Source organism: Gambusia affinis, linkage group LG05 (assembly GCF_019740435.1).
Source record: "Gambusia affinis linkage group LG05, SWU_Gaff_1.0, whole genome shotgun sequence".
Classification (NCBI taxonomy): Eukaryota; Metazoa; Chordata; class Actinopteri; order Cyprinodontiformes; family Poeciliidae; genus Gambusia; species Gambusia affinis.
This window is the reverse complement of record NC_057872.1, coordinates 27,826,745-27,848,154: the sequence shown is the minus strand read 5'-3', so window position 1 is coordinate 27,848,154 and position 21,410 is coordinate 27,826,745. Positions and strand designations below refer to the sequence as shown.

The 21,410-nt window shown below is 42.2% G+C and overlaps 1 protein-coding gene across 1 annotated transcript; it reads left to right on the top strand.

The window, feature by feature from the left end:
- Positions 1 to 423: 423 nt before the first annotated feature.
- megf8 (multiple EGF-like-domains 8) lies at positions 424 to 21,229 on the top strand. The gene is made up of 44 exons (XM_044116357.1): positions 424 to 853; positions 1,467 to 1,659; positions 2,138 to 2,301; positions 2,414 to 2,623; positions 2,766 to 2,946; positions 3,541 to 3,629; positions 3,933 to 4,146; positions 4,268 to 4,451; positions 4,695 to 4,840; positions 4,927 to 5,037; positions 5,133 to 5,284; positions 5,394 to 5,495; positions 6,021 to 6,168; positions 6,523 to 6,686; positions 7,014 to 7,217; positions 7,903 to 8,100; positions 8,264 to 8,524; positions 8,637 to 8,755; positions 8,859 to 8,990; positions 9,174 to 9,287; positions 9,422 to 9,505; positions 9,750 to 9,989; positions 10,125 to 10,309; positions 10,410 to 10,623; positions 10,717 to 10,957; positions 11,072 to 11,204; positions 11,301 to 11,551; positions 11,704 to 11,814; positions 12,234 to 12,352; positions 12,492 to 12,729; positions 12,824 to 12,995; positions 13,175 to 13,338; positions 13,424 to 13,559; positions 13,641 to 13,872; positions 13,957 to 14,083; positions 14,161 to 14,371; positions 15,394 to 15,608; positions 15,690 to 15,885; positions 15,979 to 16,147; positions 16,757 to 16,949; positions 17,038 to 17,208; positions 17,316 to 17,440; positions 18,056 to 18,185; positions 18,270 to 21,229. The coding sequence occupies exons 1-44, from the start codon at positions 830 to 832 to the stop codon at positions 19,767 to 19,769; spliced, it is 8,667 nt and encodes a 2,888-aa protein (XP_043972292.1). The 5' UTR covers positions 424 to 829; the 3' UTR covers positions 19,770 to 21,229.
- The last annotated feature ends 181 nt before the right edge of the window (positions 21,230 to 21,410 follow it).

Here is a 21,410-nt window from a genome sequence, read left to right as displayed (position 1 = left end):
TGTTGACATTGCTGAGCTTTGGATCCCCAGATTTACAAAGAGCCTCTATGGTGAGAGTAATTACAGGCAGACTCTCTTTACTAATTAGGGACTGTTTGAATGAGAATATGACTGCAGTGGATTTATGAGTATCAGAGTAAAGTAAAGTTATTACAAATGAATGCCACAATTTTAAGATATTTTTTGTGAAATAAAAACTATTTTTAAAAATAGATGTTTAGTCTTATGATAAATCCAAGACAGTATCATATAAACAAACTGCTTTCTACTCACTGTGTGGCCCTTTGTTGCACCACTTAATCTGACCTTTTGAAAACTAAATGTTGCTTAATCCATTAAATCCCTTGTTAATGCAGTGAACAAGGCTTCTGTCCAGATGTTGAACGTTGTCCTCCATCTCCACTGGATGGCAGTGCTGTTGCAAGCAACCTGCAGCTCGGTCTTTGTGCTGGAAACCTTTGGTCACAGCTAGCCAGCCATAAATACCAAAACAACGGCACTGAGCTCTATACTAGGGGGCTGACAGAGTAAATGCGTTGAGAAACGTAGAGTAGGTCTATGGTGGAGATGTTCCATAGCCAGGCGATTGGTTTCCCTTACAGAGGAGCATCGAAGATAATAACAACATAATTACTCCGAGGGATGGTCTCTCATGGTTATCTGCGGCCACTGACGCATCTGGATTTAACAGAGCTCCTTGTTGCAGCCTCTATTCTCTGCAGCGATTTACACTCCACTGCGGTTAGCTAGTCGAGCTAGCTTCGCCAAAAGGACAGGTCGACTCAAGCGGCTGCTTGCGTTATAATACCCATAGACAATGTAATTCATTATGCAATCAAAGAGACGGGAATTGGTAAGTATAGTCATAAAAATGTAATAATAAACTCTATGACGGCCCCTGGCACCAGTTAACGGTTTTCTGTCGGCTAGCTTAGCAACACCTTTCCCGTTAGCCTTGTTATGATAGCCTTCAGAGTCCCTCCTTTTTAGAAATCCCTTTTATTAACCCTTCTCTCTGTTTTATGGGTAAAATTCGTGCAGTGGAGGGAGGTATGAGGCTTCTCATTGCGTTTTTATTTGTTTTACTCGTTACAGCCGTTGTTGCATCTAGTGTTAGCATGTAGCTACATGAAAATAGTTTTTTTCTCTAGAAGCCTGTGCGTCTTGAAGAGCAAATATGGGAGTTTGTTCGTATATTTTTGTGAATGTTAGAGTAATGCCCGGCGCCCTGACGTATCATGCAGAACAATCTGCAAAATTGCGCAATGAAGACGGTATTTTCAGGACCCCCTTTAAATATTTCACACTTCATATTTGATGATGGCTTTAATTTGTCAGATTTCTTATCCAGACTTTAATTTACGGTAGATTATGATCTTTATCAAAGAAATCTAAATCCAAACTTACTGTAATTTTATAAGGGTTCATGGTTTGGTAGAAATTAAAACAAGGCATTCTCCTTTCAGGCAGTGCCAGAGATGGCCTCCCCTCTCCCTGTCTCCGTTGTCATTCTGGTGGTCCTCCTGTCAGCTGAGTCACCTGTGTGCCAGGCAGGGGACTGCAAGGGCCACAGGCAGGTGCTGAGGGGGCTTCCCGGTTATGTGACTGATGGACCCGGAAACTACTCTGTTAATGGGAACTGCGAGTGGCTTATCAAAGGTAGAGTTGATGCAAGTTGTTGTGCTTATCATTCACATTACACACTCCATTAGAAAAGGCAATCATAGACCTAGAACTGTTTCACGTTTTGAGACGTTACAGCTTAATTTTGATATTTATGTGATGGAGGCATTCACAATGGATGGAGGGAGTAAAGAACAGAGTGATTTGTGGAAGAAACCCTGTTTGTGCTTGCAAAAAAGATTTACAATGTTACTGTTTAGATCAAAGCCTATTCATCTTACCATGACCCAAAAGTCTAGACCTAAATCCAGTTGAGAACCTGTTCCATAAAGTACATCAACAGGCCAGACTTCTCAGATTGTTATTTCTAAACAAAAAAAAGCAACTTGTATTAATATTCTAATTGTGACGCTTGTGGTTGTGTTTTTGGGTTGTGGGTCGGATGTCTTTGAAGTGGTTCTGCAAGACACATCACCAAGTATTAGACTGAGCAATATTTTCTCCTCTCTCTCAGCTCCCAGCAACGGTCATCGAATTGTGTTAAATTTCACCTTTATGGACACAGAGTGTACCTACGACTATCTGTTTGTGTATGATGGCGACTCCTACCAAAGCCCACTTCTTGCCAGTCTGAGTGGAAACTCTTTGCCTGAACCCATTGAGGCCAAGTCTGGCAAGGTAACTAAATAGAAATAACATGTTACTTGCTGGGTTTTTTAAAATTTATTTATTTTATTAATTTTTTATACAGATATAGTAGATGTTAACATATGTTTGTTTTTTCTGCCAGATGCTTATTCACCTCTTCAGTGATGCTAATTACAACCTCTTGGGCTTCAATGCAACATACACCTTCTCTGTTTGTCCTGGAGCCTGTGGCGGCCATGGGCGCTGTGATTCTTCTACATCCAAGTGCCACTGTCACCAGGGTTGGGGTGGAGCATCATGTACAGCTCCTCTGTGCTCCCAGGCTTGTTCTTTGAATGGACAATGTGACAAGGTAAGAAGAAAGCACTTGATTTTATAATCACTCTACCAACCTCTTATTAGTTAATTCTTCAATTGTATTTAGTGAAAACGTCTAAAGTAAATCCTTCTGCTTTTAAAAATTTAAATATTTAATATTTCTGGTTTTGTTTCAGAAAGGAGAGCGTTGTCAGTGTAACCCTGGCTTCCTTGGCCACAGCTGTCAGCTTGGTCTCCGTGACGATAAGGGGCCGGGACAGTGGTGGCGTGTGAGTGAGGGAAACCCTAACGCACCTCTGAGGACAGGCTCTGCTGGCACGTACCTGTCCTCTACTGGAGCCATGTATTTGTTTGGAGGTTGGTGCAACCCACTGTTGGTGTTCATAAATAGGAATTTAAGTATTTACAGAGAGCAAATTCTGCTTTTATTCACTTTTTTTTTTTACAGACTTTTAAGTTACTTGTCTTCTATTGTTTCTTCATTCGTAGCTTTATTATAGTTTCACTTGGATCACAGATTATGACTTAAATATTGTGTTAAGCATTGATCTCTCAATTCTTTGTTTTAGCTGTTTGTCCTGTCCAGTCGTATTTAATAATTGAGAATATTATTAAGCATTCATTTACTTCAGTAACTCCATTCACTAAGTGAACATCAAAACCACTCTAATGTTTAGTTGCACACAGACTTATGTTAAGCGTTTATTTCTGTTACAGTTAATGTAAACATATTTAATTCTTAAAAATTTAGAATATTACATCAGCTCAATTTTTAAAAAGTCATGGGTTGGTATTATTAAAAGTATGTTTAATAGCTGCTTAAAGCCAGTTAATTTCAAAATGAACAAGCTCGTGTAAAGCTTGTTTTTAATATGAAAAACAAATCTTATCAGAACATCTAATTTTTATTGTTAGAAATTAATTTTAATACTTTTTATCTTTCATGTGCAGGATTTGATCTGAACAGAGCTCTTGGTGACTTGATCAAGTACAATTTCACTTCCAACCAATGGGAAAGCAGATCTTATGGTCATTCCCCTGTAAGTGTTTTTTTTAATATGTAAACACTAAATCGGTTTTATATGTGATATTTTGTTTTTTAAAATCATGATTAGCATCTTTAGTGTAAAATAACCCATTATTAACATGCACCTTGAAGTCTCTTTAATTGAACAGGCTAAATGTTTTGTAAACATAGGGGAACATGAGGGCTCCATAAATAATCCAATAAAGAACTGAACTTAATTGCATTCAAAAGAAAAATGTATGTCTGATCAAGCAAAAGCTGATTGATACATGAAATATTACATTTTTTTTCTCATTTTTAAACTCTCTTATATAAGGTGGCTCGTCACTCCCACACTGCTGTACAGTATATGGGTAATATGGTTATCTTTGGAGGAGAGCTAGCTAACGGATCCCTGGCCAGTGATGTTTGGATGTACCGGCCTGTCCAGGATGATTGGCAACAGCTCGGTTTCTCCCACTCACGCGGTGCTCCCAAACTGGCCAATCATGCTGCAGCGGTTGTCGACACCTATCTCTACATTTTTGGAGGTGAGAACGATATTCCTGTATCACATTGGTGTGTGTGTGTGTGTGTGTGTGTGTGTGTGTGTGTGTGTTGAAATTGAGATAATATTTTGAGAAATATATCTTACCTCTGCCGATGTACCAGGCCGCACTGAGGAGGACATGTTTTCCTCGACTCTGTATCGCTTCGGTTTGCACGGTTCGGGACGATGGGAAACTGTTCAGCCCACCGGTGGGAAACCCCCTGCCTCCGCTGGCCACTCTATGGTGTTCCACAGCCCATCCAGGACTTTGTTGGTCTACGGAGGCCACAGGCCTACTACTGCAAGGTACACACCCCCTCATGTGTGCTGGGCATTATTATTTTAAATTTTATTGAGGAGTAAGAGAAAAGTAGAACTGCTACCAGCAACCTTTCATATTGAATATTTTGTCAAAGTTAGTGTGTATTTCTCAAATTAAAGAGAAAAAAATAAGTATTGCATTAAAATCTTGCATTGATTATAAAGTAACAAACTGATGATAAACCACAAAGAATCGCTGTGCTTAATCATTTTGTAAATTTTTTTAAGGTTCAGCGTGCGGGTCAACAACACCGACGTTTTCCACGTGGACAGGCGGTTTTGGACATCCTTCCGTTCCCGTTTTCCAACCACTGGGCCCAGAGAGAGAGCTTTCCACACCGCCACTGTCATTGGAAACTACATGGTGGTCTATGGTGAGAAAGAGTAAAATTAGAAAACATGAAATAGTTTGATTTGAACTTCTTTTGTATTCATTTTGCTTTTTGCCCTTTTTCACCAGGTGGAAATGTGCATATTCATTACCAGGAAGAGAAATGTTACGATGAGGAAATCTTTTTCTATCATTTGGGCTGCCACCAGTGGGTGTCTTCTGGGGAGAGATGGTCATCCAGTCAGTCACTCTGTTTTTTCTTCTCTTTTTTCTTCTTATAGTGTTTTACCACCTGTAGACATTTATTGCATGCATTTTTTTGTATTTTTTCTAAGATGGTGAAGCTGTAAGGGGGCGGTATTCACATGTTGCAGCGGTGATGGAAGGACGTGTGCTGCTGGTTGCTGGTGGTTACAGCGGTGTTGCCCGGGGAGATCTTGTGGCTTATAAAGTACCACTGTTTGTTAGTAGTGATCAAGGCGACAGGGTGAGTCAAAGTGCTCGATAGCAAATGAATAGGGTAATATCAATTCAAAACCGGAGAGAAACAGAATGAAAAGAAAACCAACATTTAGTCTAATTTCCTTTTAATGTAGGATGCTGTTTGTGCCGAGGCGCTTGATGAAAGTATGTGCCTGAAGAACCCAGAGTGCAGCTGGTGTGAAGGCCGCTGTCGAGAGTACCAGCCCACCAATCCGGTAAAACTTCCCTCAGAACGATTTCTGCAGTTGTTTATTTTTTGCAAGATTTTAACCTTTTATTGATTGGGCCTCATTGGTGATCAGAAGGTTAAATGTTAAAACTTTTTTTTTTTTTTTTTTTTTTTGCATCAGAAATAAGAACTCACCAAATAAAATTATCTATAACTCCATCAGCCTAAACTTTGCATGTACTTCACTTCTTATAGCTCAATATTGAGTGTAAAAAAAACCCAAATCAGGTAAAGCAGGGAGACATACAGTTTGATGATGGGGATAATCTCAGAAGTAATCTCTACATGTTATGTTGGATTTAACTAATCTATTAGCTCTATCAAAGAACCCAAAGGCTTTTTTGTTCATTCTTATGTGTTTTGGTCCTTAAAATGAAATAATAATCGGTCCAAATCATAATTAGTTGACCAGACATCAAAGAAAACCCCAAAATCTCCTTTTTCCTCTATCCTTTTGTCTGTGCATGCTTGTTTATATTTCCTTTGTATAACGTTAATTTTCTGCTCACAGTGTGGCAGCACTGGGTGCTTGGGCCTGGCTCGCTTCCTGTCCGACTGCCAGTCCTGCCTGGTGTTCAGCGGCACGCCGGAGTCTCTTGCGCGAGCCCCCGGAGAATTTGGCTGGTGTGTTCAGAACGAGTCCTGCCTGCCAGTGTCAGGTGAGACGTAAGGAGGGAGGAAGGAGGGCAAAAGAGAGGGAACTAAAAGATGTTGGGAGCTGACATGGGAGGGACCAGCCTTCTGTGTGATTGTGTTGCTCTGGTGGAGTTCAGTAACTTGACGGCTCACAGTAACTCAACTGTGATTGGACAGGCTGCTCAGACGCTAATTTGGCTCGACTGTCCAATCACGGTGTGTGATCATGTCACTTTACTCCCAGAAAGCACAACACACAAAAGTCACAAATTACATTTCAGTACAGTAGTTAACTATAAGAAACTGCTGTATAATAAAAGTCTTTAAGAGGTCAGATGTGTTACTTGTGTGCTGACCTCTCCCTCTCGGTCTCACAGAGCGAAGTGCGTGCCGTGTGGACCAGATCTCAGGGGCGTACGGCTGGTGGGGGGAGCGTACCCGTTTCCTAACCTCCCTCCACTCCTGTCGCACCGAGAACTATGTCCCGGGACTGCACCTGCTCACCTTCCAGCACCCCCGCAACGACTCCCAGCCTGACAAGGTACGGAGTCTAAATCTCAACTGCTCACTGTTCTGGATGTGGTTGTAACTCCTTCCCTCTCTGTTTACACCTAATCCTCCTTCCTTCCTTTGAGACTGTTACTCAACTGCTGTTCTCCAGCTTTTTTATATAATAACACCTCTATAATCTCTATTTATACTGGGCTATTTTATTTTTATTTTTTTCTCTGTTTTGCATAGTCATGACTTTATCCTCCCAAGTAGTTGAAACATGTGGAGCAGTTTATAGAGAATAGTGCTCCTGTTGATGTGTTTCCACTTCCACCCATCCCTCCACTATCCTCCATCCACTTCATCCCTCCGCTAGGTATCCATCCTCCGCAGCACCAACATCATTCTTAGCCCCACCACAGAAATGGATGTGGCCCTGCAGTTCAAGGGCTTCATCCACCCCCTGTGGGGAGGGCCTCCACCCGCACCTCCTCCCACAGAAACCGTCTTCATATGGGCTCGCATCCAGAGGCTCCACTTTGAGGCTCGAGTGGCATCAGGACCCAACTCCACCCAAATGGTAAGGACAGCAGCTTCGGAGCCGCAAATGGCTCTTAGTAACTTTGGTTGAAAATGAAAAGGAACCAGATAAATACTTAAAATTTAGATCTAATAACAAATGCGGGTTTGTAAAATCATTTTCTTTTTCAGTTCACTCTTGAAATATTTGTATTGGAAACAGGTTTTTGTTGTTTCATCACTTTCCATGCCACAAATCCATCCTTATTTTGCTAAATTTTATGTTTATCTTTATTTTAAGTCCTAAAAGTAGAAATAAAATGGTGGTTCTCTAAAAATGGCAACAAGTTTTCTTAGGCTTACTTTAGAGATACTCAAAAAACATTTTCAATTCAGTTTCAGCCCTGACCTAATTTAACTTCTGACTTGAATTTTATATCAAGCCCAGCTGTACAAGTTATATTTTGTGAAGGATACAGAGTCATATTTGCATGTCTATGTTTAGTGTAACTCTCTTGGCTAACAACAGTACTGAGCATTGCAAAAGTATTTATATTCCTTAACGTTTTAATGTATTTTACAATTATTCACAGCTTTCTGTTGGTCTATCACATACAATCCCAGTTAAATACATTGAAGTTTGAAGTTGTAATGTAACAAAATGCAAAAGTGTATGGATATGTAAAGCATTATGTTGAATTATGAAATGATAGGATTTAATTAAGTATCTTGCTGTCCAATTGAAGGAGGTGGTGGGTCGCTGGGCAGCTCAGCAGGAGAAGGAGCTGAAGCTGCTGGTCCGACCAGATGGGAGTAGACTCTTCTCCAACCTGACCAGGGGGAACCATTACCTAGTTCAAGCCGAAGGCTACCTTAACAACTCTGGCTCTGGACAGACGAGTGAGATGGCCCTGATCTGGAACAGAACATTGCCTGGAGGGAGTGTAAGTACTAACAGTACTTCAACTTTCATGGAGCAGTAATGTTGTAAAACCTGTAACTATAGAAAAGATTGTGTTTGCTTTCCTTGTAAATTTCTATGCAAATAAATTACACAAAGTTCATTATGCTAAGGTAGATCAAAAACCAAATATCTTTCCCCTCAAGGAGATTTCCTTCCTGTTCCTGGAGCCGTACCGCTCTGGTTCCTGCTCAGGTTACATGTCCTGCCTGGCCTGCCTATCTGACCAGTCATGTGGCTGGTGTCCGTCTCTGTCCCGCTGCCTGCTGCGAGACGGCCCTGTCCTGGAATACTGTCCTGAGACAGAAATGGTTGAAGGCAAAGGAGACAGTCAGCGCCATCTGCTGTTGGCACCACAGCACTGCACCCTGTGTGAGGATTACAGAGATTGCTCTGCATGTACTCAGGTATGAAACGAAATGGTACCTTACAGAACATTGATGTTGTGGGTGACTCATCTGAAAATATGTAGATAATTTAGAAAGTTTCATAACATTGCCATCTAACTTTGGTCCACAGGACCCTTACTGTGAGTGGCAGATTAACTCCAGCAAGAAAGGCGACTTTCAGTGCAGCCGCAGAGGAAGGTTGGAGGGATCCATCCGCGACTCAAACGGATGTCCTAAAGTCTGCAACCAGTGAGCAGAAAAATTAAAATTGAAACATTTTTGTTGTATATTGCATAATTTCATCTGGAATTTGTGATTCATCCCAAATTGTTTTCTACTTTTTGTTTTAAAGGAGAAATACGTGCAGTGAGTGTCTGTCCAACTCCAGTCAGTGTGCATGGTGTGAATCTGCCCAAGCTTGCTTCTACTTTGCTGCCTACCTCACAAAATATCCCTACGGAGAGTGCAGGGATTGGTACGACAGGTAAAACAAAGACATTCAGCTAAAATCTTGAACAATTGTTGGATTTACTACTCGCTTGACATTATATCAAATAATGTCTTTGTAATTCATTTCTGATTGAACATAATTTGTATATTTACATCTCTTAGACACATATCTGAATAACTTGTGTGTTTACCGATCTGTTCTCTTCTTAATCTTCAGTGTCCATTCGGTTCCTCAGTGTAAGCAGTGTTCAGCTTTAAACACTTGCACAGAGTGCCTGAGAACATTTCAGTGTGGCTGGTGTGGCGACTACAACAATCCCACAATTGGAAAGTAAGAATGGCCTATTATAAATACGAGATGTTATTATGAAAAAAGGATTAGATTTGTGGAAGTGGAAAATACTCTGCATTAATTTTAATCATAGGTGTGTGAAAAGTTGTGTTTTTTTTCTGTCCTTGTTTTAGGTGTTTGAGGGGAGACTGGGCAGGAATGGATGATCCATCTGTGTATAACTGCAGTGTGGCTGTGGCTGAAGCTCGAGCTGCAAAGTAAATGAACTCATTACATTTTGATGAGTCATCTTCCAAGCTGCCTTCATCACAGAGTGAAATGTTAATCTGGAATAAGTTGTTAGAGTTCATTACTAGGCTAAAAATGTCTTTTCAGTAATACTTCTTAAAAATTTACAGGCTATAGTGGTTATTTTAGAAAGCAGTTAAAGATAATAACCAGAAATATTTTTTCTCTCCAGTTATGTCTTGACAAAACTCTGTTTTTTTTGTTTTTTTTTAGTCCTGAACCTCAAACTTCAGCCCCACCCAGGCCCCTGGAAATGGAAATGGAGATGGAGATCTTCGATGATGAGGAGAAAGATGCAGTCTGGTCTTACCCCACATGTCCTGATGTGGAGGAATGCAGGCTGGGCCTCCACAACTGTCATCCTTTTGCCACGTGTATCAACACTCCCACCTCGTATGAGTGTCACTGTGAGAGAGGATACACCGGCGATGGCACGCTGCACTGCAACCAGACGTAAGAGTTCTATTTAAACATGTTTTAGTTTTCCCTTTCTCTTGATCTCAGTCTGATGGGATTGGTATTTATATCATTAAAATTCTGATTGAGTTTGCGATTCTAATGTCAAGTTACATTTTTCTGCTGTCCCAGCTGTTATAATGAATGCCGTGAGGGCCAGTGTAGCGGCAGCCCACGGTTTGAGTGTGAATGTTCTCTGGGCTGGACGTCCGACCCCGCCACGCTGGTTCTGAGTGGCGTTGAATGTGACGTAGACTGTGGCTGCAACTTCCACTCCACCTGTATCACTGCCCCTGGGATCTGTGATGAATGCCAGGGTGAGGCCATTATTTACTTCATTTTATATTTTAAACAGTTGCTAGTATTTTCTTTTATGTGTGTTCACACTTTGTTCACAGTTGTTTGCTTATCTTTCAGACTGGACTACAGGCCCTCACTGTGAACACTGCCGTCCGGGGAGCTTCGGCTCCGCCCTGGCTGGAGGTGGTGGCTGCGTTCCTTGTGAGTGTAATGGACATGGCGACCCGCTCCAAGGTTACTGTCACAACCTGACAGGCCAGTGCTACTGCACTCACAACACTCAAGGGCCGCACTGCGAGTCCTGCCTTCTTGGTTACTATGGAGACCCTAGGTAAGAATCATTTACTTTTCAACTCTTTGTCTAAACAAAACCAATTTAATGGGATAAATAGAAACTCGGCTAAAGAGATATTCCCACAAACAGGAACAACGGCACATGTTACCGTCAGTGCCAGGGCCGCTCCGTCCTGCTGTCCTCCTCTTCTTCCTCAACCATCCCCTTGTCTTCGTCTTTGGGATGGCGGAGTGGCACAGAAGGGAAAGGAGGACTTTCTCACTGTCTTTGGGTCTTATCTGTCACTGAGAAGCTTGGACCTTGCAAGCCCAAACAGCTCTGCCCCCCTGTAGCGCTCACATTACACCCAGACTCCCACACTTACTGTAAAGTGAGAACCAGTGTTACTTTGTTATTAATCCTTTCATTAATTAATAATTTAATTTTTGAGCTGCTGTGACATTAACTTGTATCTTTGTAAAACATGTGCGTCGTTATTTTGCAGAATTCTTACGTTTACGTGTTTGATGGCCTCCCTCGTTTTCTGCCCAATGGAGTCGTGCGTTCAGATCACAACCTTATTGGAGCGTTTTGCGGAACAACGAGGACTCAGCCAATCACAGTTGAGGCCACCTCAGGTAAATGTTTCTCTTCCCTTTTAATGTCTGATTTTTTAGTAGGCACCTGATGCACCTTCAGAGTTCACAACGTTGCATCTTGTTTATGAACACTAGGTGTGATCTCAGTCTACTTTGAAGCCAATGTCTCTTCAAACAAACCTCAAGGCTTCAACGCGTCTTTCTGGGTGCGACGTTGTCATCATAGCTCTGATGAGGATGAAGAGGGGACCGCTGTGTGTGCAGGTGGAGCCCAGTGTCAGGGTGGGCTCTGCCAGTGTCCTCAAGGATATGGGGGGCCGTACTGTGACCGACCCATGTGCCCCCAGGATTGTGGAGCAACAGAAGAAAGAGGAGTTTGTAACATAGTAGGTTTTCTGATGGAAAAATGTTGTTTTTTTTTTACTTAATTTACTTTGGAGAACTGGACTAAAATTTGTTTTTACAGTTTAGATCTAGACAGTTTTTGTTCACATTAGTCCTTGTGGATATCTAACCATCATTATTTGCTGTGTTTTAGTCTCTGGGAGTTTGTGTGTGTTCTGAAAGCTGGGCCGGCTCTGACTGCTCAGTTCTGCGGGACCCCAACAGCCTGATTTGGGAGACGCTGTTGGATACACAACTGACAATGGTAGGTCCTAAAACAAATATGATGAAAATATGTTACATTTACAATTGGAGCAGTTCATGAATTACAAATCCATCTTTGTTGGGTATTTTAACCTGTACATATAAAGAACTACACAGAGAGTAGTATCACTTCAGCCTTTGCAAAGGGGGAGAGTCTCAGTGGTGCCTCAGGACAACTCCAACTTGTCCCCCTGCAGCAGCCTGGTTTTATTGAAAGCAGGGTGGGGGTTGGTCATAAAACAGAAACATAAAGATAAGGAGTAGAGGGATCTCTCTGAACTAGCTGAAACCGGTTTCTCCAAGAACAGCACGATCCACCTCACCTTGTTTTCAGCTTAGAGTAGAGAGACAAACTTATTCATGAGATAACTATTTGCAAAACTCTGACAATCCTAACACTCAAGCACTTCTTCTTTACAGAAACAGGCCCATAGGTTCCTGCACAGGATGGGACATTCTCTGGTAGCTGGACCGCAGGGCAACCTGTGGATGTACGGGGGACTTTCTCTGTCAGACGGCATTCTTGGAAATGTGTACAGGTGGGTTAGAATAATCTGAGATAAAATCAGTTTAGGTCGCAGAACTCTGAGACGCTTGATGTTAGAAATTTTTAGGTGCTTTCTTTCTTGTCCAGTTTGTCCTTCTGTAAAATAGCAAGTCCCCCTCTGTTTGGTGTAGATATTCTTTGTCGGAGCATCGTTGGACCCAGATGTTGACCAGCTCTGTAGATGAATTGGCGACTCCCAGCGCTCGCTATCACCATGCTGCTGCGCTGCTGAACACTTATGATCTGGACTCTGGAAGCCACGAGGGCGGTCACAGCCTAATGTTAGTGGTAGGCGGTGTCACTCAAAGTGGTGTTGCCATGGATACCTGGAGTCTCAATCTCAGCAGCTTGGTCTGGAGAGAACACAAGGTTAGCGGTTGTTTTATCATGGATTTAGAATATATTTTTTTGTGTGGTGAAGAAAATATCTAAACGAAATCCAATGTTGACCCCTGTCTGACAGAGCTCAGTGCTGCCCCCGGTGGCCGGTCACACTTTAACCGTACGTTGGGACTCCTCAGTTCTCCTGATCGGAGGCTACTCTCCTGAAAACGGCTTCAACCATCATCTGTTGGAGTTCAACCCTGATTCAGGGAACTGGACAATTGTCCCCCACACCGGAACACCACCTACAGGTTCATAGCTGTTGTTTGTTCACATTAAATAACCATACATCCAATGATGAACCTTCAGTTTAAAACCTCAAAAGGCTCTTGTTATGAAAGTGTATAGATTAGTCAAGAGAAATGTTGATGGATGTTGCTAGTGTGTTTTTTTGCTCAGGAATCTGATTCTATACATTCCCTTTTGTCAGGTTTATATGGCCACTCAGCTGTGTATCATGAGCAGACTGATGCCATCTACGTGTTTGGAGGCTATCGCTTTCATGTGGAGACAGTGGAGCCGTCAGGCGAGCTCTACAGCCTCTATTACCCCAACCTGACCTGGTCTCTCCTGGTTCCCTCACAGGGGAAAAAGGTAACAAGTTAGCCTTGTTTTTATGTTTTTATATGCAGTTTGACCACCTCATGCAGTGCTGATGTATTATCTGTTTGCTTTACAGCCCCTGTCCCGTTTTTTCCACGCTGCTGCTCTGATCAAAGACACCATGGTGATTGTAGGTGGGAGGACAGAAGCAGAAGACTACAGTAACTCTGTGTCTCTGTACCAGATCAACTGCAACACCTGGATACATCCTGGTGATTCTCTTAATATTAAGCTGCTGCTTCATTTCAAAATATAATATTCTATCAACTAACAGTTTTCCATCTGTCATTCAGTTTCAGCTGTTGGAGATCCAGTAAATCGCTCTGTGTCTCTCGCTATGACAACCTGGGGTGGTCGTCTTTTCCTATCCGGTGGCTTTAATGGTGTCACACTGGGTAGACTCCTAACTCTGACTGTGCCCTCTGACCCCTGTGCCCTCCTGCCCACACCAGAGGCCTGCAACACCACCACAGGAAGCTGTGTGTGGTGCAGGGGTACCTGCACTTCTTCTGATACTGCCGAGAGGTAACACAGACTATAAACTAAGTTTGAAATTATCTGCAGCTACTGTAATTAATGCAGCTTACCTGAGACATTAATTGTTCCCAGAACTGGCTGCCTGTTGGGACATTCCACCTGCTCCCCGACTCCTCGTCAGCCAGATCAGTGCCGCAGACTTAAGACGTGTAGCGAATGCCTTGCTCGGCATCCCAAGACGTTTTCCAGTCCGCCTCAGGTTACATACTTTATTTTAGAGTATTTGATTAACAAAACATTCAGTAAACTAAAACCTATTTTTTTTATTTTCTTCAGTCTGCTTTACAGTGTAAGTGGTGCACAAACTGTCCAGAAGGGGCTTGCATCAGTAGCTCTGTCAGCTGTACATCGGAACATGACTGTCGCATCAACCAGAGAGAGATTTTCCTGTCCAGCAACTGCACTGAGACCAGCTGCGAGGCTTCAGACTGCCCCAAGTGTACGGCTTCTGGAAAATGCATGTGGACTCGCCAGTTCAAACGCACAGGTACAGAAGCTTCATTTAGTAAAAATCGCTGTTTATATCAGAAAACATAATTTTATTTAAACTACTGTACACAGTAACAGCTTTTAATACGAGCCAAATGGCTAGTTCGCAGGGCAGCTTGGTTTGGAGATGATCTAAGGACTCTGTGGGGAAAAAACTTGTTAGTTGTACTTGGAACTTTTTTCTGTTGCTTTTTTGAGTGTGGAATCAATGGTGAATCGGCATGAGCTACATTATGTGATGAACTTTAAGAAAATTCTGCTATACTCTCTGGGTTGCTGTTGACATTAAAGTTTCTGACTAACAGCTTCTTCTCAGTGATAATCTAAAAGTGTTTTTTATGAGGAGGGTTTAAGAACCAAGTGTCAATACCAGGGGTATTCAAAGTGCAGTTTGTGAGCCATTTAAGATTTAAGACCGTTGTAATAATATTTTCCATCTCTGGCCGCAGTTTAAGAATGGTAATAAATGGCCACTTTTTTGGGAGGTGAGAAATTCACAGAATAAGATCTTTATTTTCTTTATTTTACCTATTTACCTACCTAAAATGAGGCTACCTCGTTCTTATTGTTAAAATGTTGCATGTTTGTATATATGTAGAATAATAAATAGAAATGTTTGCATTTTTAATTTAAAAAATGGTTAAATAAAAAAAGTTTATTTTTGCAGGCAGTCTATACATTTAACATGAATTTGGCCCACATATCAAATCATATGAACTTCTCTGATTTAAACCCCTCAAACCTCTATTGGATGTTTCAAAACTAAAATGTTTTGTTAAAGTAACAAGAACGGTATAATGAATCTCAAATTTTTTTAAAGGTACAAAAGTCATATAGACTTGTGATACATTGACTTATTCTACATTGATTACATGTGCATGTACACTGGTTTGTGAAACCTTTATTCGTTGAGGATATGAGGTTTCACATGTATAGTTGAATATTTGTTAGTTCAGATTTAAGGCATTTATGTTGTTTATGTTCTACCAAATCGTTGAATCCAGTGTGTTCCTCCTTCAGGCGAAACAAGACGAATCCTAAGTGTGAACCCCACTTACGACTGGACGTGTTTCAGCTATGCGCTGCTCAACGTCTCCCCCATGCAGGTGGAGTCGTCTCCGCCTCTCCCATGTCCTCCTCCGTGTCACACTCTGCATAACTGCAGCCTCTGTCTGGGCTCTAGGGGCTCTGATGGGGGCTGGCAGCACTGTGTGTGGAGTATGGCTCTACAGCAGGTAAAATATAACAGCTTTACTTTTCTTAGATTGTGTTTAAATAATCCTAATATGCAACAAAACCATCTTTCCATGTTTCAGTGCATGAGTCCATCTTTTGTGCCTCTTCGTTGTGAAGCGGGCCAGTGTGGCCGGCTTCTCTCTGGGGGAGATTCCTGCTCTCCAAAGTGCTCCCAGCTCACCCAGTGCTCCCAGTGCATCGCCAGGCCTCAGTGTGGCTGGTGTGCTTCTGGGGGAGGCAATGGAGCTGGGCGCTGCTTACAGGGAGGAGTGGATGGTGAGAATAATTTTCACTTGGAGATTTCCAATAGCAGTCTTTCAGTTATGTACAATGCAGTTTGTCTAACTGTTAGTGCTGATCTCATTCCAGGTGTGAGTGAGGGCGTTTGCCCCGTGAGAAACAGCACTTGGTCTTTCCTGCATTGTCCAGAGGAGGATGAGTGTGCCAACGGTCATCACCATTGCAACAGCACTCAGGACTGCCACGACTTACCTGAGGGCTACCACTGCACATGCAAGCAGGGTTACATACTTAATGGGTAATGAACAGCCTTCAGTAACAGGCTGTCTCATTGTTTTTATCTTATGTATGACAGCTTTTCTAAAAATGTATTTTTGCTCAAGTTAATACATGCATACTAATACTTAGTAACTCTGAACAGGAGCACCTAGCTTATGGTTACATACTTTAGATCAACATTAGATTATTTTTCTTCTTTTGTTCTTTCTTTTGGTTTGTTATTTTGTTTGTATTTCCTTTTAATTCCTGTAAAGCACTTTATAAAAGTGCTTTAAATCTCCTACTTATTGCTGACAATGTGCTATATAAATAAAATTACCTGTACATAAAATGCCTAGTGTGAAACATCAAATCCTGCTATGTCCAATAAATATATATTTCACATATAGCATGCCTCTGTTTTATGAAACATGCATGTCTTAGGATGTACAATATTAATGAGAAAGTAGGTCAGGCTGTCTTGTTGTTGGCACCAGTTCAAGGATTTGGCATGCAGAGGTGAGAGTATTCATCAGTGCTGCATCATTGCACCATGACATTAAATTAAGGTTATAGGTTACCACACTGTGCCTTGTCATAACCTTATATGTTTAACCAGATCTCAATCTCTTGTGTTTTTTCTCTTCAGTATTTCTGGTCAGTGTGAGCCGGTGTGCGCACAGGGCTGTGTTAACGGGACCTGCGTGTCCCCGGGGGTTTGCCAGTGCCACTTTGGCTTTGTTGGAGATAACTGTTCTTCTGAGTGCAAATGCAACAAGCACAGCAACTGCACCAGTGTTGACAAACCCGATGTTTGTCTGGAGTGCCACAATAACACCCAAGTAAGTGTTAATAAAAGTCTAACATCTACACACTGTCATTTTTTCTCATATTCAGTAGTGATCAGTATTTTGCTTGCCTAAATTTCAGGGTATTCACTGCGAGAAATGCAAGCCTCTGTTTGTAGGCTCTGCGGTAGATGGCGGCAGCTGTCGTCCATGTCGGGACTTTTGCCGGGGAAACGGCATGGTATGTCTGTCCCGGGATGAATATAATAAGGCCATTGAGAACCCTCATCACTTCCCTGTAGATGCCATTGAGGTGCGTTTCTGAAACTCTCCTGACTTTTTTTCTCAGTCTCTAAAAACAAATCCACCAAGAAGTGTTCTTGCTTTTTCCTTTTCTTTGTATCCTTGAATCATATTCAGAAATGGGTGTCTGAAGGTCCCACAGAAAATACTGCGGTGTGTGTGAATTGCCAAAACAACAGTGTTGGGGACAAGTGTGAGGGCTGCCGTCGTGGCTACTTCTTACTGAATGGGAAGTGTGAAAAGTGAGTACTGCTTGGTGCTCAAAAGACAATAGATTCACTTTTTACTGCCCTTAAAAAACCTCTCTCACCCTGTGCTCGGAAAAAGTATTCATAGCTTTTTTTAATCACATTTTCCACAAAGTTAAATGGATTTTAGTAGAATTTCATGTTATAGACCAAGAAAAAGTTGCTAATTACTGTGAAGTAAAATGTAACCCATAGTTTGCAAACGTTTATTGCGAATAAAATAATTTCTGCCTTCCTGAAGAACACTTCTTTAAAAGTCTTAATACTCTTTCATTGACCTGTTTTATGATGCGGTTTAACTTTTACAAGGCACTCTTTAAGAAGTTTTGTTATCCATTACAAAACATATAACTCATGTCTCACTGTTATTATTGGTGAGTGTAATGCTGGGCCTGTCAGACATGAACATAACCTACAATGCATGAAACAGTAATTTGGGATTTTTTCAAAGCAATTTATGGCGTTTTTCGATCTGGATTAAGTGCAACCATAAAGCTACCAAGGCAACAGAAATCTTCTTGTGCCTAAAGACAGAAAGCTGGCATGCATATGTAGAAAACAAAGAATATTTACTCCTTTATAAATGCTAATGTTTTCTTTTTATTGCAGATGTCAGTGTAATGGCCATGCCGACACATGTGAGCCCGATGGAAGCGGTTGCCCATGCCAAAACAACACAGAGACCTCGTCCTGCCTGAGCAGCCCTCAGAATGATCGAAAAGACTGTTACAGGCAACAAGTACGACAAATATGTTTTGTCCCCTTTTCTGCTAACCGTTACTGTTTATTTTTTTCTCACATTCCGTCCTGTTCTCCCATTTAGTGTGCCAAATGCAAAGACTCCTTCAACGGGAACCCAGTGAACGGGCGCCAGTGCTACCGTCAGTTTAACGTGGACTCAGAGTTCTGCTTTGACCCCACATCCCAAACAAACTGCTTCCATGACCCCACCATCCGCAACCTCCCCAAGGATCGCACCGTGTTCTTTGCTGCTCAGCCAAAGTTTACAAATGTGGACATCCGGGTCACCATTGATGTTACATTTGGAGAAGTGGAGGTTTATGTCTCCAATTCGCACGACACCTTTATAGTGGACGTGGACCGTTACACGGGGATTCACACTATTAAGATAGAGGACGAATCGGCAAGTCGAGGGACAGCTGCAGGGGCAGATAAGGATTCTCCTCCGTCCCCTATGAAAGTGTTTGCCAATGCCTCGTCCAACCAGGGAGGTCCCATGCTCTCCCACAATCCCCTGCAGCTGCAAGCCAAACCACCAGGAGCAGAGAGAGAGATCAGAGAGGAGCGAGCCGAGGGACTCATCTCCTACATCACCGTGTGGAAGCCTCAGACGGTGCTGATTGTCCGAGGAGTTCGGGACCGCGTGGTCATCACCTTCCCCCATGAGGTGCACTCCCTGAAATCCAGCCGCTTTTACATCGCTCTCAGAGGTGTGGGAACGGATGATAGACAGGGCGAGTCCCAGGGGCTGCTGTTTGTGCGACAGGACCAGGCCCACATAGACCTCTTCGTCTTCTTCTCCGTCTTCTTCTCCTGCTTTTTCCTCTTTCTATCTGTGTGTGTCCTATTGTGGAAGGTCAAGCAGTTCCTGGACTTCCGTCGGGAGCAGCGTCGTCACATTCAGGAGATGACCAAAATGGCTTCCAGACCCTTCGCTAAACTCACCATATACCTTGAACCGGAGGAGCCTCAGCTCATCTACTTACCTACAACTGGTGGCGGGGTGGGGGGCAGCACCGTATCGATCGCTCATGCCCGCACGGGCAAGTTAAGCGGCGTGGTGGTGGGCCAGAGAGGCAGAGCAGGACCGGTCTATAAACACGACCCAGGCTCCGGACCCACAGCACACCACCACCACCACCACCATCACCTCACCTTGAGTGGGGGAGGCAACAGCGGACAGCATCTACCACTGCACTACTTAAACACCCATCATTACGCCAGCACCACCGCAGGCACCCAGTCCTCCCATCATCACCATCCATCCACATACTCTGGCTACCAGCAGTTCTGCCGCTCTGACCCTTTCCTCTCACAGCTCATGGGCTTCTCCTACTCCTCCTTCAAGGTGGGGCCCATAACCCTAGAGCCCACAGAGGACGGCATGGCTGGGGTAGCCACCGTCCTGTTCCAGCTGCCTGGCGGTGTCTTGGCACCAAATCGTGCCTGTTTGGGCTCTGCACTGGTTACCCTGCGCCAGAATCTGCAGGAATACTGCGGCCACGGCAGTGGAGGCGGCCACACAGGGGCGGGCGCTGGCCGCAAGGGTCTGCATCAGCACCTGACCACCATGGCAATGTAGGAACGCAATCAACAGATAAGAATAGAGATAAAGACAGATGTGGAGAGCCTGTAAAGTGTTTGGAATATTATAAATAATTTTTTTGAAAGCATCTTAGCTGAAAGGCAAAGTCCAAAAGAAAGTTACTGTACCGCCAGTAAAATGAGCTTTTTGAACAGAAATGTACATACACTGTATAATGAATTAAGTGTCTTATATTGTATGATGTATTGCTCTACAATATTTCAGCTCTTCACATGACCAAGTCAGCTGTCTCTGCAATGCACTACAACTGCTACTCTACTAAATAATATTTGGGTGTGCAATCCCTAATGAGGTAGGACCACACTAAAGGTGTATTCTGGTTAAAAGTTATTCACCAAAAAAAAAAAAGGTGTAAAAAGCAATTTAGATCAAAATGCAAGCTTTGGAACCAACATGTGCTTTATGCATTAAAAAGTTGACAATCACACAGTGTTAAATTTTATTGCAAAGACACTAAAATTGGTACAAGATAATGTGCATCATGTTAATTGTCAGCCCACTGCAGAAACAGTGTTGCTTGTGAGACGGTTACTTTATCAGTCAATATTAGTGATTTCTAACTGTAACTCGATATGTGGCAGGCTTGTCAGCTACCTGTTTCTGTTAAACTCTTGGGTATGGTTTTGCATATTCATTCACCTTTTCTGTTACTTTTCGTCTTATCTGCCTTCACTTTATGCCTTTTCTGCGAGTCAGCTGGCTTTCACTTGAAACTTTTACGGTAAACGTGTTTGGTGCAGCTCCTGGAGAAAGTTAAATAATGTTCCATGTTTCATTTCTTGTTTTGTTCTTTTAAAGAGATGACAAGGTAATGTTTTCCACATTGGTATTCTGTTCTGTCTCTAAAATTATTTATCAAACACTACAGTATTAGTATATAATAATGACAAAATTATGCTTTTGAAGCCATTGTTTTGCTTTCAAGATTAGTTAGTCTGGTTACACAAAATGATTGTAATTGCTAACAACAAGTTTAAAAATGTATCTGTTAATAACTTTGAGAAGATGTGAGTGCATTTTGAGACTGAATCACTGTTGTGTTGGCATAATATTTACTTTTCTTTCAGTTTCTTTTTTTGCACTACATGGAGCCAGCGGCCTCCTGACCAACATTACTCCATTCTTCATTAACACATGTGGTAAAGAAATGAACTGGCAGTGAGGCTCCTGGATTCTTATCAGATAAAAAAGCATAACAATTCTTTCATCAATTGCAAAATAATGAAGCAAGCATTATTAATAGGAGCCCTCTGCAAATAAGCTTTTGTCTTGTAACTTTGTGCATGAATTGATTTTTGTTTACATGCTTTATTTTTGTACATAACTTATGTTGTCTTTGTTCTTTTGTTTTCAAAGAAAGGGAACAGTGTTGTGAAAAAAGACTGAGTAAAGATTCAGCGTCCTGAGTCAGCTGAAATAAAGTTTCTGGAACATGGCTGCATTTTGTCTTTATTGCACCAAATATATTAGGTCCAAATGACTGCTCATGTTTTGTTTTCTAATTTGTTACAAATAAAATTCTGAAACTGGCATGCATTAAATTAGCAGAACCATCTTTTGCTGATATTATAGGTCCAAGTCTAGAGGTTGTTTATACCAGCTCTGCTTTTTACCTAT

What these genes read in the sequence shown, in the direction of transcription:
- megf8 (XM_044116357.1), top strand. Translation starts at nt 830, where the DNA reads ATGCAATCAAAGAGACGGGAATTG. An exon ending in TTGAGGCCAAGTCTGGCAAG is followed by an intron (nt 2,302 to 2,413) that starts GTAACTAAATAG and finishes TTTTTCTGCCAG; the next exon opens with ATGCTTATTCACCTCTTCAG. An exon ending in CACAGGCCTACTACTGCAAG is followed by an intron (nt 4,452 to 4,694) that starts GTACACACCCCC and finishes AATTTTTTTAAG; the next exon opens with GTTCAGCGTGCGGGTCAACA.